At 43.6% G+C, this 17,451-nt stretch overlaps 1 protein-coding gene across 6 annotated transcripts in view; it reads right to left on the bottom strand.

The window, feature by feature from the left end:
* Positions 1-17,451, bottom strand: part of LOC131037732 (diacylglycerol kinase 1) — a 101,571-nt gene that overhangs the window by 11,717 nt on the left and 72,403 nt on the right. For all 6 annotated transcript variants that reach the window (XM_057969918.2, XM_057969919.2, XM_057969915.2 and 3 more), the window contains 2 exons: positions 16,586-16,653; positions 103-177 (listed from right to left, as the gene is read on the bottom strand). In XM_057969918.2, the coding sequence (XP_057825901.2) occupies positions 103-177; positions 16,586-16,653 (143 nt within the window). The remainder of the gene's footprint in view (positions 1-102; positions 178-16,585; positions 16,654-17,451) is intronic.

Below are 17,451 nucleotides of genomic sequence, written 5' to 3'. Positions count from 1 at the left end.
TTTTATTAAATATAAAAATCCAATTAATTCCCAACCTAAGTATTTTGACAAATTAACGTAAGGCATGAAAATAGAAATGCAGGACTGGAAGCCTCTATATACCTGCGAGGTATGTGAAGTTCTTCCCACAAACCATGGTGGTTTGCAACTTTCACTTTAGTAAGTTCAAGGATATTCCTGTAATGTAGCCAAAAAAAGGAACTCATATTCAAATTGAGTCATTGAAAGATATGTTAACAAAATATCTTTTGTTCTAACAGATTACAACTCTATAATGAAGGCATTGTGTCTGGAAGCTATCCAAAAACCTTTCTATAAGAGAATGTATTTAATTCAAAAATTAATTATGCAAAATAATCAGTTGAAAAAATAAAAGATAAAAGAACTAATCTCATACAAATGGATCTAGACTCAATAAATCTGTTACAAGGTGCTTCTTCCATTTGTGTACTCCTCTAAATGTCCTGGAAGATTCCACAAAATGAGATTGGGAGATATTCTGTGCACTTAGTGATAGAGGAGATGTGAGCATTACTGATATTAACAAACAAAAAACTGCTCATGTGCCACATGGATTGTACAAGTTGTATCTTATAAAGAAGCATGCAAAAACTCATCAAACAATGCATAGAACAATGAAGCCACTATATTAAAACCAGTTGGTGTTTGGCAGTGCAAATGTCTTTGTTGCTCTTGTTCTAGATAAGATAAGAGGCACAATTGTTATTTTTTAGCATTTGCGAAACTTGAAGTCTGTCAAAGTCCACATAAAACAGATTGGAGATTTGTTTAGTCTTTCTTTGAAAGGCCAGTCTTTATAGTGGTGGCATGCCTTTAGCATCGATATATTGGATGAAATCTTAGAGATTTACTCAAAAAGACATCAAAACCATCGAAATTACTTTCAAGAACCACAAGGGATTGGGCACCATGGGGTCAGCTTTAGAGAAAACATAGTCTTAACTTCTAGTTTGCCTACTTCTTCAACAATTGCAGAGATGTCCTAAGAAGCATATCCTAGATTGGCACATCCCCAAGAAAAAGAAGAGAATAGGAATGGGGAGGAGACATTCTGTCCTTGTCCCAATGTCCACGAATGGGGGTACATCATAAAATCCACAAGATACACTTCTAATAAATACACAGCTTGAACTAAAACTTTCAATATCAAACATTCTAAAATGAATATGTAATAATTTTGTATTCACTTCTTGAAGCTCAAATGCATATGCATATTTGTAAAATCAGCTTTCAATATCGAACATTCTCAAAGACACTAAAACTTTGACAATTTCTCATTCTTGGTGACTCAAATCTGGAACCATCTGCTCTAGGAATTTCTCCATCTTGAAGTTCATTTTCTTCATAAGCTTTTGATGTGTTAGCATGTACAACTGAAATCTAGGAATATAATTATATCCCTCATAAAACACCACTTCTTTATTTATTTCCAATCATTCTCCTTTAAGCATTCCAGTTTCCACAATATCCTCTTCAGCTATTTTGCACATTATCATATCTTTTTGTTGTTCATAATGGAAACAAGAATATGGGAATTTGAATGTCGCAAGAACATAATTATCTCCTTACCTCGAAGGTTTTTCTGAGATATTTTCAATTATTTGTGACTTACCATTGTATTTTCATAAGCTCTAATCAAATCAAAGAATTCTAGTAGTGAATGCTTTCGTTCATCATTGTGATCCACAGTAGCAAGTAGGTGAGGTGCAAAACTTCTCTCTCTGTCTTTTGATTCCACAGCACTATAAGAGACCACGATATTGCTACAACTTTATTCATTGTGTTTGGATCAAATAATTTTAATGCGTATGATCTACATCAATGTTGAATATATCACTTAATTCAATTTCGCACTGACCAATAAAGTTATTCTTGTGAAGCTTATTGACCACAAAAGACTGAAATTTGGGCAATGCTTGGGACATTTGCTTCAAGCCTTTCCTTCGTGCTCTTATTAGGCGTGTTTCCTTTAGGCAAATGCCCACTATGTCCTCTTATAAGGTACGTTTTATTGTAATGTCCCTACTAGTTAGAGATTACTGTCCTGCAAAACAAATTGTTAGAATACAACATATAAATATATATATAAGCCATTTTTAATTTGCAATCTATCTTTAATACTTAATTAACATAATCATAATTTTCATCTAATAAAAAGGATACGAATGCCATACGAAAGTATGTCCTTAGGCGGCCGTGAAGCTCACCTTCTTGGAACCCCTTGGTTCCAAGCCCTCCAGGAAATCGAAGATGAGTTCGAATCCTATCTTGGGTGTAACCTCTTACACCCAAGCCATCCAAGGAAGACCCTTGTCTATTCCTTGCCTTGGGTGATGCCTCCATCATCCAAGTCCTCAGAGGGGATCGACTAGATCCGTCTCTTCTTGGTTGAGTTTAATCAACCAAGCCATACATATGCATATCAGTTTTCAGTTCATAATCTATCCCTTTGTGTTAACATGGATTCCTAATGTATTCTTTAACTTATATATATCAAATGTGCTTTACCATCTTTAACATATGCATCGCATTTTAAATACCTTTGTATTACATAATCCTTCCTAGTGTGTAAATTTGTGTATACAACAATTAACATTATCATATCCCTTACCTATGTTTAATGACTAGTGAATATTACACATTAATTAATATATATACAGTCACTAGACTACACTTAATATCAACATATCCCTTACCCTTGTTTGATGATATATATTAATGAACATTACACATTAACTAATATACTTATATTATTTAATATAAGTATCCACCTATTCCTTACCTGTTGTCCGCAGCAGAAAGCTTGTTCCCCAAATCTTCTACCGCACTCCTTCCCATCCTCCCCTCCTAACCCTTGCCGCTGCTCCCTTATATATCCCGTGAGGGGTTGTGCCCCTCCACGGGTCCCTTCCACATGAAGGGGTGCGGGGGTAATCGCAGCCTAGGCTGCGGTTATCCACGCACCACTTCGTGCGGAAGTAACCAGGCTAATATAGGATGTTAGGAGTCATCGGGTTTGTTTAGTATTTAAGTCATGCTTTTTTGGTAATATATATATATATATATATATATATATATATATATATATTTAAATATATTAAATATTACATATTATTTCCTTTTAAATATATTAAATATCAAATAACATTTCATTTAAATATATTAAATATTACATATCAAAAATATATTTAAGTATCATTCCATTTAAATATATATATAATTATTTAAATAACATTTCCTTTATTAAAACAAATTAAATATATTTCCTTTATTTTCATAGATTACTTATATTATTATTTTAGTTATTCATTTACAATAACCTTATTTAATTAATCCACATAAGTGATTTTACATCTCGTGATACCGTAGGGGTTATCACATTTATATATGTTGACCACAATGTTTGTTTTGACAAAACTTTGTAAAATAGGCACCTATCTATGTTGTGCAGGCTTTCACCCTTTGGTTGTAATTTTAGAAAAGACAAACTCTTCTAAAGGTGTGTTGGACTTCAAACTATTTTCTTTTAGCTACTGGCTTAGATCTTCCTAATGTTGATTGGAAGATGCTAACTTGACAGAGAAACTATTTGACTTGATTTGTCTTATTGCTGACTTGGAGGTGTACCACGATTCTTACATTTTGATTGTAGCTCTCTAAAAACTGTCAAAAGTTGTGCTAAAGTGCACTGACTTCTATGCTTTGTTTGATATGACTTCCTTTTTTTGACAGCAATTTATCCAAAACAAAATGACAAAAGTTATTAGATAGTGCACCTGCCTAAGGCGCGGTTTCCTTTAATTGGCCACACCTTTTAATAAATTGCAATACTTCACTAAAACATGTGTCATAATTCATTCACCAATACTTGTTATACACTCCTTCCAACTTGGTAAAAGAATTTGGTCTTTTCTGCCTTGGTCTTAGCCTAAGTCATGATCCACACTAGTCATTGAAATCCATTTTCACTAACTGCTCACCTGGGAATCGTATTGTCCAAACTGGTGGTTGATTAATCTTTGACTACAATTTCTTCTGTTCTGCTTTTTATTCTTGGCTGAAGTCTAAAATTGTCTCCTCAGAAGTGCTTGGCCACAACTTTTTCCTTTCTCTTTTCATTTTTTCCTAATCTGATTTTCAGATTTTATGTTGAAGCTTCTTCTTTTCTTTATTCTTTGTAAAGGGTTCCAGTTCCAGTTCCAGATTTGAAAAGGAAATGGGCAGTGATACATGTCTAGGTCAGCGGTTTTAGAATTTCAGGAAAATAATGCAAGTTTCATCCTATTAATGACAATCAGTTCAATCTGTGCATACATAAATATATGTGATGCTGTTAATGTCTCCAAAGTGTAAATCAATGTCTTCAAAAATCTGAATAATCAAGGATTTGCAGGGTTTTCATTGCATACTTGTTGTGATGAGCATTCAATTGATAACTTCTGTTCAAGGAGCAGATTGAATTTGGTTTCAGTTGATTACTAGGGATTTTGTGTTCGTATTTTGGATCTATAAGAAGATTATTTCCAATTGTTGGTCTCATTATTGTAAGGCAGTAATGATTTAATGACCATTTAACTTGTGTTTAGGTTGTTATTGGAAAGAGAAATTGCATTATAACTCTGTAATGGATAGGGCACTGATTTGGATTTGTTTCTCTTGTCAAGCCTTGGCTGGAAACACTTAAAATCTGTTGAATCTCTTTTGTTTAGTCTATTTTGCTTTCATGTTTAAAATATTTCATTTTTCTGTATCCTCATGGAATATTAAGGTATAGAGGCTAAATTTAAGAGAGATTTATCTACCATTCCTCTTATGTGTTGGAGATGGAGACACATTGTGCTAAAGTAATTTGCTCTCGGCAATATTCAAAGCAGATGGAATTGTGCTTGAATCTGATGGAATGTAAAACACCCATTACCCATACACTTGACAACCATGCACATTTCATAGGTCTGTAGCTTGTTGTTTGGCACAAGTTGTATCATATACTTAGGCCAACAATTAGGAACACCCTCCTGAGTCTTGTGGAGCTCAAAGTGCAGAAGGCTTTTATAGCCTTGTTTGTTGGCTTTTCTTGTCCTTGGTTTGATTATTGCGCAAGATCCTTGTCTGAAACACTTTATCCCACTGTTTGGGCATTGTGTTCTTCCTTAGGATTGGAAGTTGCAAGAAAATGAACCAACACTTTCCTTGTTAGTGTATCCAATGGGTGTGAAATTTGAGCAAAGCTTCTAATCAACCGATGATAGTAACCCACATGACCCAAGAATCTTATTCCCATGACATTCCATTGGGATTCTTTTTCTACAAATCTTACTTTGGCATCTCCTCTGCTCCCTTTGTTCTACAAGCCTTAGAGATCACCTGAACTCCACACCTTAACCACTTTGTGGTGTCTTCCCATTTTTGTTACGGTACAAGGGCATTTATTTTGGGAAGTACAATGCTGGTCTATGATTTGTTCCTCTTCTTTACATCAACTTCTATCCTTGTAATGCTGATTTATTGTGTGCTTCACATTCTTGTTCAACACATAAATCATTTAAGATTATAAAATGTTGTGTGAGGAATTTGGAGAGATAGTTCAGAAATGTATCCTTCTTCACTCCTAATTTATTCAAAGTTATAACCTACATGTCTTCTTTCGACTTCCTTATGTATATATTCTTTAATAGATATATCTGATAATAATACCAACTCTTTTGTAAAATTGTCCTCCCTTTGTTGATTAGATTTCAGTAGTCCCTCAACTCATCATCCCATTTATAAGTCCATCTTTTTTTTTCTATCTCACTTCTCAAAGACGATGGTACCAAATGTTTTGCTACACAATTGATAAACAACTATCTATTGTAAAGTATGCGGATTTTGTTGGCGGCATTATTGTACACGGGAATAACATTAGTTAATTATGTGTAATTGTTTTGGTTAGTTGGCAACCGAGGGGTGGAAGTTGCGGTGCGACAGTTGGCGCTCGCACCCCCTCGGTACCCTTTTATACTTCAGAATGTAACTTGTAAAACACACTGATGATGAATAGAACATCTGATATACTCGTCTGATATTTACGGCATTATTCTGCGTTATGTTCTTTATGTCTTAAGTTATTCACCCGAGAGGGCAAACATTTGGCGCCGTTGCCTAGACGAACTCAGGAACGGAAGACACGGATGGCGCACAGACACAATGGGCCTACCCGTTGGTGAAGTAAACCCGGAGGCCGACGACGCGCAGACAGAACTTTACACAGGAGAAGACACGGCAATGCGAGAATTTTCGATTTTGCTCCAGGTAGCCATTCAGACATACGTTCGACGAGAAGCGGCGGAGGCAGAAATCCCACCAAGTGTCGTGTGGACAGCACTGGAGGTTAGCCCGGCAGTAAACCGGTTAATGAACCACCTCCCCCGGTTGCTTGCACAGGCATCGCTGGCACAACAGGCCCGCCTGGAGGAGATTGCCCAGGAAGAGCGACGACAACAAATCCTGCAACGCTACGAAGAGAACAGCCGACAGGAAACAGAAAGAGATGGCGCCAGGCCAGGAGGGAATTGAGCTGTGAACTTCTTATTTTCAAATAAAAGTGTCATTGACACGAGTTGTACTTGAGCAGATGAATTAATAAAGATATGTTTTGATTTAAGAATTGAGAGTTATGGAAATGTGCGACAATTAATGCCAAACCTATTGAATAAAGATAGGAATCGAAAACCGGAAACGAACGAGTGGGAGGCCGCGCAGAGGGCTTTGATTCTGGAGCAGCAAGTAGAACGTAGACGGAGGCTGAGGCAACTTGCCGAAGGACAACCTGCCGAAGGGGGGCCTGAGGGGAACCAAGGAGGTGTCACAGAAGGTGCAGAGGCCAACGGAAATTTCTATGCGTCGCCAGATCATCGTAGGACGCGGAGCCACGAAGAATTTCTAGAAGAAACAAGGTTACGGCGAAATCTGGTCGAGGAGACTAGGGATCAGTTTAGGAACTTATCCCTTACGCCACGAAGTGAAGATCACCAACGGGAAGCAGGAGTAGGAGCGTGTCAGAGCGAAGGGGAGGGCAACAATACGGGTGTAAGTGCCACACGTGATAGGCAAAACACCGTACCTCCAGGACACACCACCGATGCCACCGGAGGTAGCAGCGCAGGGCCGCAGACACAGACACAGACACAACCGCCTCCAGGAAGACGACCAGGGATGGCGAGCAAACAAAAATTACCAAAGTTCACAGGGGACGACAAGGAAGACCCCTTACGGCACTGCCGTACATGTGAAACCATTTGGTCTGCCAACGGAGTAACAGACCAGGATGACTGGGTACAGCAGTTTCCAGCCACGTTACGTGGAGTCACCATAGATGGGTACTCCGATGTAGATAAGCAAAAAGTGGCCACATGGGCTACCCTACAAAAGGAATTCACGGAGGAGTTTCGGTTGCTCCGTGATGACAACGAAATTGTGACAGAGATATACTGTACCAAGCAAGGTACTAAGGAGACAGTATGGGCATACAGTCAGAGGCTAAAAGAACTCTTGGGTAAAATGGAGAGCCAGCCGGCTGAGGGCTTAAAAAAACGATGGTTTGTGGAAGGATTGAAATCCTCCCTACGGACAAAAATGAAGATTGTACCCCCGACGTCATATGACGACGCCTATAACAGGGCGATGGATCTAGAAAGCGAATACAAAACATCAAGGAAGAAGAAAACTAATAAATATTCATCCGACGATGATGAAGATTCTGGCAGAGAGAGCAGTAGCAGTGGCGAATCGAGTAAAAAGGTACACGCGCTCCAGAAGGACATGGAACGAATGCCGAGAGAATTCAAAGCTATGAAAGGGAGTAGAAGTAAGACGGAAGAAAATGAAGTGTGGTGTACAGACTGTAAGAGTGACGGACACACAAAGGGTACTTGCCCGAAGAAGGCATTCTGTGAGATTTGCCAAATGATGGGACACTCCACCAAGGAGTGCCCATACAATATGAAAACCCGAAGCACGAACCAGGTGTTGTTCACGGAGCAGGCCACAACATCCGCACCAGCAGGTACGGGCCAGCAGACTAACACAACGGCATCATCTAGAGGATACCGGGATAATAGACGCGGCGGCGGCGGAAGAAATAATAACAATAACAACAACAAAAACCGGATCCAGTACGATGCCAAGGGTCGGCCGATGATTCAATGTAGGGCCTGCAATCAGTGGGGACACTTCGCCCGCGATTGCACGAAGGAAGCCAACCCTCAGCACCTCTGCCGATGGTGCGGGCCAGGCGACCATGAGGACGCAAATTGCCCGAAGCCTGGTGTACACCTTCTAAACATAGAACCTACGAAGGCAAAAGTATTGGCAATCACAAGGGCACAGGCTAAAAAGATTGCCTACCCAAATCCCCACACGGAGACTGAGAGAGTGCGGGAGGCCAGAGACGAGATCACAAGGGAAATGGCCGCACTAGGACAAAACAGTCACCAGACAACAAGTCCACCACGGACGAAGGGAGAAGAGGAAATCTTACGGCAAATATTGCAGGTAGAGGTACCCGTGAGAATTCAAGACCTCCTGGAGACTATGCCGCAGCTAAAAACGGCTATTTTAAACTCTGTACCCCCACAAGTAAAAACGAGGGAGGTCGTGAGCCCCACAACCAACCCCGTGTTTAAGGAGGTCGTGAGCCCCGCGGTCGACTCCATGTTGTTGGTAGTCAACAGCGGACGCCACCCAACAGTGGTAGAAATGGGTATACTAGGGACCACCTTAACAGACACTATTGTGGACAGAGGATCAGGAGTAAATGTACTCCCAGAAGCGACATGGAAAAAATTGGGAAAGCCTACGTTGTGGCCCCCTACGTTCAACCTGCTAGGGGCAGACCAACATGGGATTAAACCCATTGGTACCCTCATGGGCCAGCAAGTGATGGTCGGCACGCAGCCATTCGTGCTGGATTTTGTGGTAATCCCCCTAAAGCAGAAAGGATATGACGCCATCCTGGGGCGGGGGTGGCTCATTGCAGCAAAAGCGAACCATAACTGGAAGCGGAATACCCTTTCTTTGGAAAACGTCGGGAGGAAGTACGTAATTGATCTCCGTACGCAGATGGTGAGCGAGGAGTTAGCCTCTTCCTCCGACTCGGAATCTGAGGGACACCAGTTAGCGGAGGGTGGAAATAGATGCCGCATGGAGCCCAGTGATGAAGGGGTGTTAGAACTGAAGGCATGCTCAGGGGACGATGGGGACTCCTTGAATGGCCTCTTCCATTGGCAAATGGGAGATTATGAACTATTTACACCCTCGTGCAACGTATTGAGCATCGAAGAAGAACCAGATATATTTCCCCCAGAATATGGCGAGTATAAGGAAGGGGAGGCAGCAGTGAATGAGACGCCGGCACACCAATTCCTGAAGGGGGAGCCTATTAAGTATCAGGAAGCCAAGTTAAAGGAAATGAATCTCGGGGAGACAAGTGACCCCAAGATCATCCTTGTCGAAGATGACTGGAATCCAGTGTTGAAGGCCGCAGCCTTCAAAATTTTCCTGGAATACAAGGATGTCTTTGCATGGACATACAAGGACTTGAAGGGCGTGCCCCCAGAGCTATGTGTGCACCGAATAACGTTGGTACCAGGAGCCCAGCCAGTGAGGAAGCGGTCGTACCGAATGAACAAAAATTATGTTGTACGAGTGAACGACGAAATTGAGCGGATGTTGGAAGCGGGCATAATCTTCAGAGTGCAGACAAGCGAATGGGTGTCCCCCATTGTGATTTCCCTCAAGAAAGAGGCCAATCAGATCCGGATCTGTGTAGACTTCCGGTGCCTAAACGCTGTCACTGTTAAAGACCCGTTTCCCATACCCTTCACAGACAGCATCTTGGAGGAAGTAGCTGGACATGAAATCTATTCCTTCATGGATGGATTCTCTGGATACAACCAGATATCCATCGCGGAGGAAGATAAGCTGAAAACAACCTTCGTGGTGGAGGACGGTGTGTACGCATACAACCGAATGCCCTTCGGTCTATGCAATGCGCCTGCCACCTTTAAGCGCATTATCTTGCACATCTTCGACAAGATGTTGGTGGGGAACTTTAAAGCATTCCTGGATGATTGGTCTATTTACAGCGAACAGGACATCCACTTAAAAACTCTCGGAGAATGCCTGGAGAGGTGTCGAAGGGCACGGTTGGCCCTCAACTCGAAGAAATGTAGATTCATGGTACCACAGGGAAGATTGCTGGGACACATTGTGTGTAAAGAAGGATTGAAAACGGACCCGGACAAGATTCGGGTAATAGTAGAAATGGAACCTTCGACGGACGTCACGGGGGTAAAATCCTTCCTTGGTCATGTGGGGTACTACAGGAGGTTTATCAAGAACTTCGCGGAGGTGTCCCACCTGTTGGATCAATTGACAAGGAAAGGAGAACCATACATTTGGGCAGAGCCACAGAGCAAGGCCTTCGAAGAGCTGAAGACAAGGTTGATGGGAGCGCCCATACTGGCATACCCGAACTGGGATAAGGAATTCCACGTTCACGTGGATGCCTCAAACTATGCCATCGGGGCTACTTTAGCCCAAGTAGGAGGACATGGGCTGGACCACCCCGTTTATTTTGCCAGTAGATTGCTCTCAAAGGCGGAGAAAAACTATAGTACCACAGAATGTGAAGCACTTGGTATGGTCTATGCCGTACAGAAATTCCGTCATTACCTCCTGGCCACACCATTCACATTTTACATAGACCACCAGGCACTCATGTATTTAGTAAACAAGCCCATTATACAGGGGAGGATAAGTCGTTGGCTATTGCTACTACAGGAGTTCACATTTTTAATTGTGGTGAGACCAGGGCGAAGCCATGTCATAGCCGACCAACTATCTCGGATTAAGTCGGGGGAACCTCCAGAGGGAGTAAATGACGATTTCCCGGATGCACACTTGTTCCAAATAGCCGTACTCCCTTCGTGGTACAAGAAGATTGGAGAGTACCTATCGACGTCCCGATTTCCGGAGGGTATGCCTCCAGGGGAACGAAGAAAGCTCGCATTAAGGAGCAGGACTTTTTCGCTCATCAACGGGTTACTCTACAAGATGGGGCCGGACCAGATATTAAGGCGTTGTGTCATGGAGGAAGAAGTCTCGAATGTATTAAGGGAGGCGCATGAAGGGCCCGCAAGTGGACACATGGGTCCAAACACCACAGCCCAAAAGGTGCTTCTCACAGGACTATGGTGGCCAACGGTATATCACGATGCCAGGGAGTGGGTCGTGGGGTGCGACACTTGCCAACGGGCGGGCAAACCTCTGAAGCGAGACTTCATGCCCCTCAACCCGTCGCATGCACAAGAACTCTTTGAGCGATGGGGACTCGACTTTGTGGGTCCTCTTAAGGCCAGCCGCACACGACGGTGCCGGTACATTATAGTTGCGACAGAATACTTGACCAAGTGCGTGGAGGCAAGGGCTCTCCAGGATAATTCGGCAGTAAGCACAGCGAAGTTTATTTATGAACAAATCATTACACGATATGGTATACCTATTCAGTTGACCAGTGACCGGGGAGGCCACTTCGTGAACCATGTCATACGGCAGTTGACATCAGACTTCAAGATTTTTCACTCATTCTCAAGTCCGTACTACCCACGTGCCAATGGCCAGGCGGAGGCCACAAATAAAATAATAATGTCGGTGATATATAAGTCTTGCGGAGTGGAGAAGGATGACTGGGAGGAGCGCCTACTGTCAGTACTTTGGGCATACCGAACAACTTACAAGGTAACTACTGGATAGACTCCCTTCCAGCTAATGTATGGACAAGAAGCCGTGGTGCCAATTGAATTCATGGTGCCGAGTCTACGGATTGCCATCGATAATCGCCTTGGCGACATGGAAAGCTTGAGGGAGAGGTTGTACGCGCTGAACAAATTGGACGAACGAAGGATGATGGCTTAGTGGGCGACAGAAACAGCCCAACAAAGACGGAAGATGTGGCACGACAAGCATCTCTGGCAAATGAATTTTACTCCCGGACAGCTGGTGTTAAAATTCAACGGGAAGAACGAAATTAAACCTGGGAAATTCAAAGTCCGCTGGTTAGGGCCCTTCCGGATACGTGAGGTCAATACGAACGAGGCGATAAAGTTGTGGACGCTGGACGGGAAGGAGATACCAGACGCAGTCAACGGGTCGAAACTAAAGATCTATCACGAACGGAGGGAACCGGGACCCCCTAGTCAATCAGCCACTAAAAATTAGAAAATTAGAAAATTTGAAAAAAAAAACAAAAAAAAAAAGAAAATTTGAAAAAAATATATATAAAAGAAAATTTGAAAAGAAAAAAAAGAGAGAGAGAGAGAGAGAGAAAGTGGCCACCGTACGGTGGGACCACCGAAGGTGGCATCACCATACGATGGAACCACCGACGGTGGAACCATCGTGCGGTGGAACCACCGTGCGGTGATCGCACCGATGGTGGAACCATCGTGCGGTGGGACCACCGTGCAATGGAACCATCGTGCGGTGGAACCATCGTGCGGTGGTCACACCGTGCGGTGGGAGCCACCGAAGGCGGTCGCCAAGCAACCGCGGAAGACTATAAAACGCCGCAAAACATCAAACACCACCGTACAACATCGAACACCGTCGAAGGAAGAACATAGCGAGGGGTAAAGGAAGAACATAGCGAACACCGCACAGCCAGACCACCACGCCACCACGCGACGCGAAGGGTAAAGGACGAAGATGCCGCGCACCGCACGGGCTGACCACCAAGCACCGCACGGCCACCACGCACAGCAACGCGCAGCAGCCGCACCACCAAGCACCGCACGGGCCGACCACCAAGCAGCGCACGACCAGACCAAGTCCGCACAATCCCACGCAGCCACACCACAGGTAGACCAAACAGCAAGGGTTACGCGCAGCAGCCGCAAAGGGAAAAATAGAGCCATAGGTAGACTAAGCAGCCGCACGAAAAAGAAGGCCGTTACGAAGGTGTGGATTTTTTCTAAACAAATCAGTTACAGGGAGATCGATGGATTCAGCAGGGAAAAGGAATTGGAAGAAACAGCTGCACACTTCTTCTAGTACTAGCCAGAGGGATAGGGGTAGCAATATTAGGGTTCTAGCTTCAAGAGTACATGTTGCAAGAGGCACCATGGATGCCAGCAAAAACAAAAACAAAAACAGAAAGCACCACAGGCTGCCGCAAGTGCGAAAAACACAGTGACGCCACAGAATGTTACTTTCGAGGGCCTGAATGGATTGGAATGCCGAAAATGGTGGCAGGACACCCCTGATAATGACCTGGTAAAGCAAAACCTCCGGAAGGCACAAGTAGAATGGGCTATTCGGATGCCCGTGTTCCCTATCCGGGAGTACGAGGGTGCCCTACGCTTCATGGTGGACACCTTCGACAGGCACACATGCACCAGCACGTTTGAATACCTCCGGAGGGATGTCACTATATCCTTCAAAGCAAGGGATTTCACGAGGGTATTCGGCATTCCGAGCAGCCAGGGCAAGAAAATAGACTTGAAGGCCAAGAAGATGACACGGGAGGAGAAGGAGCAGTGGATTAAATTAGTCTCCCGGAATTTGACCATAGCAGAGTTGGACAGCGTGGCTAGAGCCACGAAGAGTCGCGGAATCCGTAAGACTTTTGTTGCGGAGGGCCACTGGAGATGCATTATGGATGTCATCAAGAGCAGATTGACAAGGTCGGGTAGGGCGTCGGACATTGCCCTCCCTCAGATTATGCTGATGAATGGGCTGATGAATGGCATCGTATATGACTGGGCAGCGTTACTGGCAGAGCGTATGTATGAGTTTCTGACGCTCCAGCATCGCACATTCTATATGCCTCATTACGCTATAGGGTTATTCTTGGAGGCCACACGGGAAGTAGTGCCGGAGGACGGGTTGGAGGTACGGCCACAGGGACCGTTGACAGCGGGAGAGCCTCCAATAATGTATTGGAGGCACTTGGACATTGGGCACTCTTCCGCGCAGCGGAAACGGGCGGCGGATAGGGCCTCGGCCTCAGGGGAGCCTGACAGCGAGAGGGAGTCTAGCAGCACGGAGGATTTGGAGGAGGAAGATGAGGAGGACGATAGCAGCCAGGCAACGGAGGAGCCTGTACGAGTCCGGTTTGCCCCACCTCTGTTACCGATGGGCACGACTGTGCCAGCATCTGGAGTAGGCGGCACTTGTATTCCAGCGTTCGGGCAGCGCCATACGCCTGTTACACTTGGTCCCCTCCAGCACAAGCACCAGGGAGCACCTCGGGCCCAACCACAGCGGCACTTACCGAGGACATGGCAGAGTCAGGGACAGAGGAGTCACCGCATCAGATAGTGGGCGTTGAGGAGCAGGGGCCTACGGAGGTGGAGGATACCGAGCCTCACGTGCGGTTGGACGTCGTAGGTAGTGACGCTGTGGTGACTGTTTCTGCTTCGTTGTTGGAGGAGCCGACGACAGCGACCCATCCCCCGGTCACAGAGATGCGTGCTGACCTCGAGGCTATGCAGAGCTGGCTCACACAGCAGTTTCAGATGACACTGGCACAGCCGGAGGGAGCTGTTGTATTCTCACCGTGTCGAGAGACTAGAGCGGAGGTAGTTGACTTGGCTGACTCATCAAGGGAGGCACATGGACTCACAGTGGGGAATGAGGCGGGGGAGGTCGCCTCTGCTGGGCAGGCACCAGGAGATGGTGCACCTTCGGTGGCGGAGGCAGTACCTTCACAGCAGGATACAGTAGTGCCCGTACCACCAGGGATTTCCCAATCTTCGGCACAGACGGGGGAGGATGTTGAGACTTATCTCGCTGACATGGCTGATATGGTAACGAGGGGTAGGCGGGTGGTGGCCGCCGCACAGACGCAAGCATTGCAGCAGGTGGTGGTGGAGCTAGAGCAGGTCCTACAGTTTATGCGGGTGGGCTGCCCGACAGCCTTTGCTACCTGCTTTGAGTCTCAGGGGTGGCCGACTACGGAGACAGAGGAGATGCTCCAGGCTTGGAGGCTGCGTCAGCCCGTTGTGGAGAGTCGGGTGACGGCAGTTGTCCGCGAAATCGAGCAAGTCTACCGGGATGCCTATTATACATTGAGGCGTACACAGCAGGAGTCTGCAGTTAGGGAGGCTGCCCGAGTAGCGTTGGAGAGGGAGGTGGCCAGTCAGCAAGCCTCATGGGCAGCCGAGAGGGCGCAGTTGTTGGCACAGCTAGAGATGGCCCGCACAGAGACGGCTGAGATCCGGACAGCGAAGGCCGAAGTAGAGACCCGTCTGGCAGCCAAGCAAACACGGTTGGTATGCGCGACGGAGGCAGTGGATACAAAAGAGAAGGAGTTGCTAGAAGCCACACACATGGTGAAGACAGCTTTAGAGAAGGTCCTCGTGGCGGAACGGGATGTGGCTGCACGCACTCAGCAGGTGTTTGAGCTCCGTGCCCGCTTGGCGAACCAGACACCGACATCTCACACTTCTGCTTCAGGGACACTTTCTCAACCCCCTCCCTAGTCTTTTAGATATGTTGTATAGGTTGCATTATCTCCATTTTTGTAAGTCGCCTGGAGACGACTTTTCTTTTTGGGGGGGATGATGTTGGCGGCATTATTGTACACGAGAATAACATTAGTTAATTATGTGTAATTGTTTTGGCTTGTTGGCAACCGAGGGATGGAAGTTGCGGTGCGACGGTTGGCGCTCGCACCCCCTCGGTATCCTTTTATACTTCGGAATGTAACTTGTAAAACACATTGATGATGAATAGAACATCTGATATACTTGTCTGATATTTACGGCATTATTCTGCGTTATGTTCTTTATGTCTTAAGTTATTCACCCGAGAGGGCAAACAGATTTAACAAATAATTTTATGAATGATTTATAACAAGAGTTCCAAAATATAATCATCAATTGATTTTATTCATTTCACATATGCCCTTATACAAAAGTATAGTTCAAGGAGCAATTCCAACATGGAGTCCATTCCCTGATGATAAGAGATATATATAACATAAGAGAGAGAGATATATAAAACATAACTAAGACAAAAATATGCTAACTACACTCACATTTAATTGAGTTTCTCTCACAATTCAAATATATCAATAGTGTGAAGATATAAGATGGTACGTGATGCTCTCATAACTTTGCAGTGTTTTGGTACTCTTCATTATGCAGCTACATTGAGTTGGTTTATGAGTATATCATTGAGCAAAGAAATTATTGAAGCTCAAATAGACTATGCAATGAATGGCACTAAAAAAAGTTTTCTTTAAAATTGTGTCATATCTAGAGAACTATTTCATATGTCAATAAACGCATCGCTTATGATGTATTAAAATTTCTTGACAAAAATGCCATCCACATTTAAAAGAGGAAAATGCATTTTCAAATGACCTAGATCTAAATTTTGCTTCTTGTTATAGTAAACTTGGTCAACTTTCCAAGCATAATATGTGATTCACCTTCTCAATTTTAGTACACACAAAACATCAACCCATTTCAATTTCGTAAATCAAAAGTTACAATTATTAAAAGCATGACTTGAGACGTACTTTGAAGAAGGATGTGTAAGTGAAGCAACAAACCATCCTTGTGACCATCCAATCATAGCATAAGCTCCCTATCAAAAAATCAAATAAGAAATATATTGTAAGTATCTCAATGCAATACACATGGATTGCATGTGACAGGAAAAAAAATTAAGCCATTTTCTTAAGAATGCAATATACTTAAAAGATATTCTACCAATAAGAATCATTTTAGCATTTTAATGTGTACACACACACACATGGTGATTATTATATAGAAATATAATTGAAACATTTCAAATTGGAAGACTGAATGCATGGAGCATGAGGGAATTGGATGGAACACATGTCAACAAGTGTATGCGTGTATTTATTATTCTATGGGGAAATTACATTGGTGGCCTTACTAAGATTGTAAGCTACCTATTAGACATAACTAATGTGGTAGTATTACATCATTAAAAATTTCTACGTACAAAGTGTAGTCTAGTTCAAGTGGAAACACACACACACACATGATGATTATTGTATAGAAATATAATTGAAACATTTCAAATTGGAAGAATGAATGCATGCAGCATGAGAGAATTGGATGGAACACATGCCAACAAGTGTATGCTTGTATTTATTACTCTATGGGGAAATTACATTGGTGGCCTTAGAAAGATTGTAAGCTACCTTTTAGACATAACTAATGCAGTATTATTACATCATTAAAAATGTTTCTGTGTACAAAGTGTAGTACTCTAGTTCAAGTGGAATTCATATTGCTTTCATTATCTTCTAGGTGCTTCAAACCATATCTACAATTCTTCAGCTATCTTCATTTGTATTAACATATATATGGTGATTATTGTATAGAAATATAATTGAAATATTTCAAATTGGAA

The sequence above is a fragment of the Cryptomeria japonica genome, chromosome 6 (genome assembly GCF_030272615.1).
Source record: "Cryptomeria japonica chromosome 6, Sugi_1.0, whole genome shotgun sequence".
Classification (NCBI taxonomy): Eukaryota; Viridiplantae; Streptophyta; class Pinopsida; order Cupressales; family Cupressaceae; genus Cryptomeria; species Cryptomeria japonica.
This window is presented reverse-complemented; position numbering and strand designations above follow the sequence as displayed.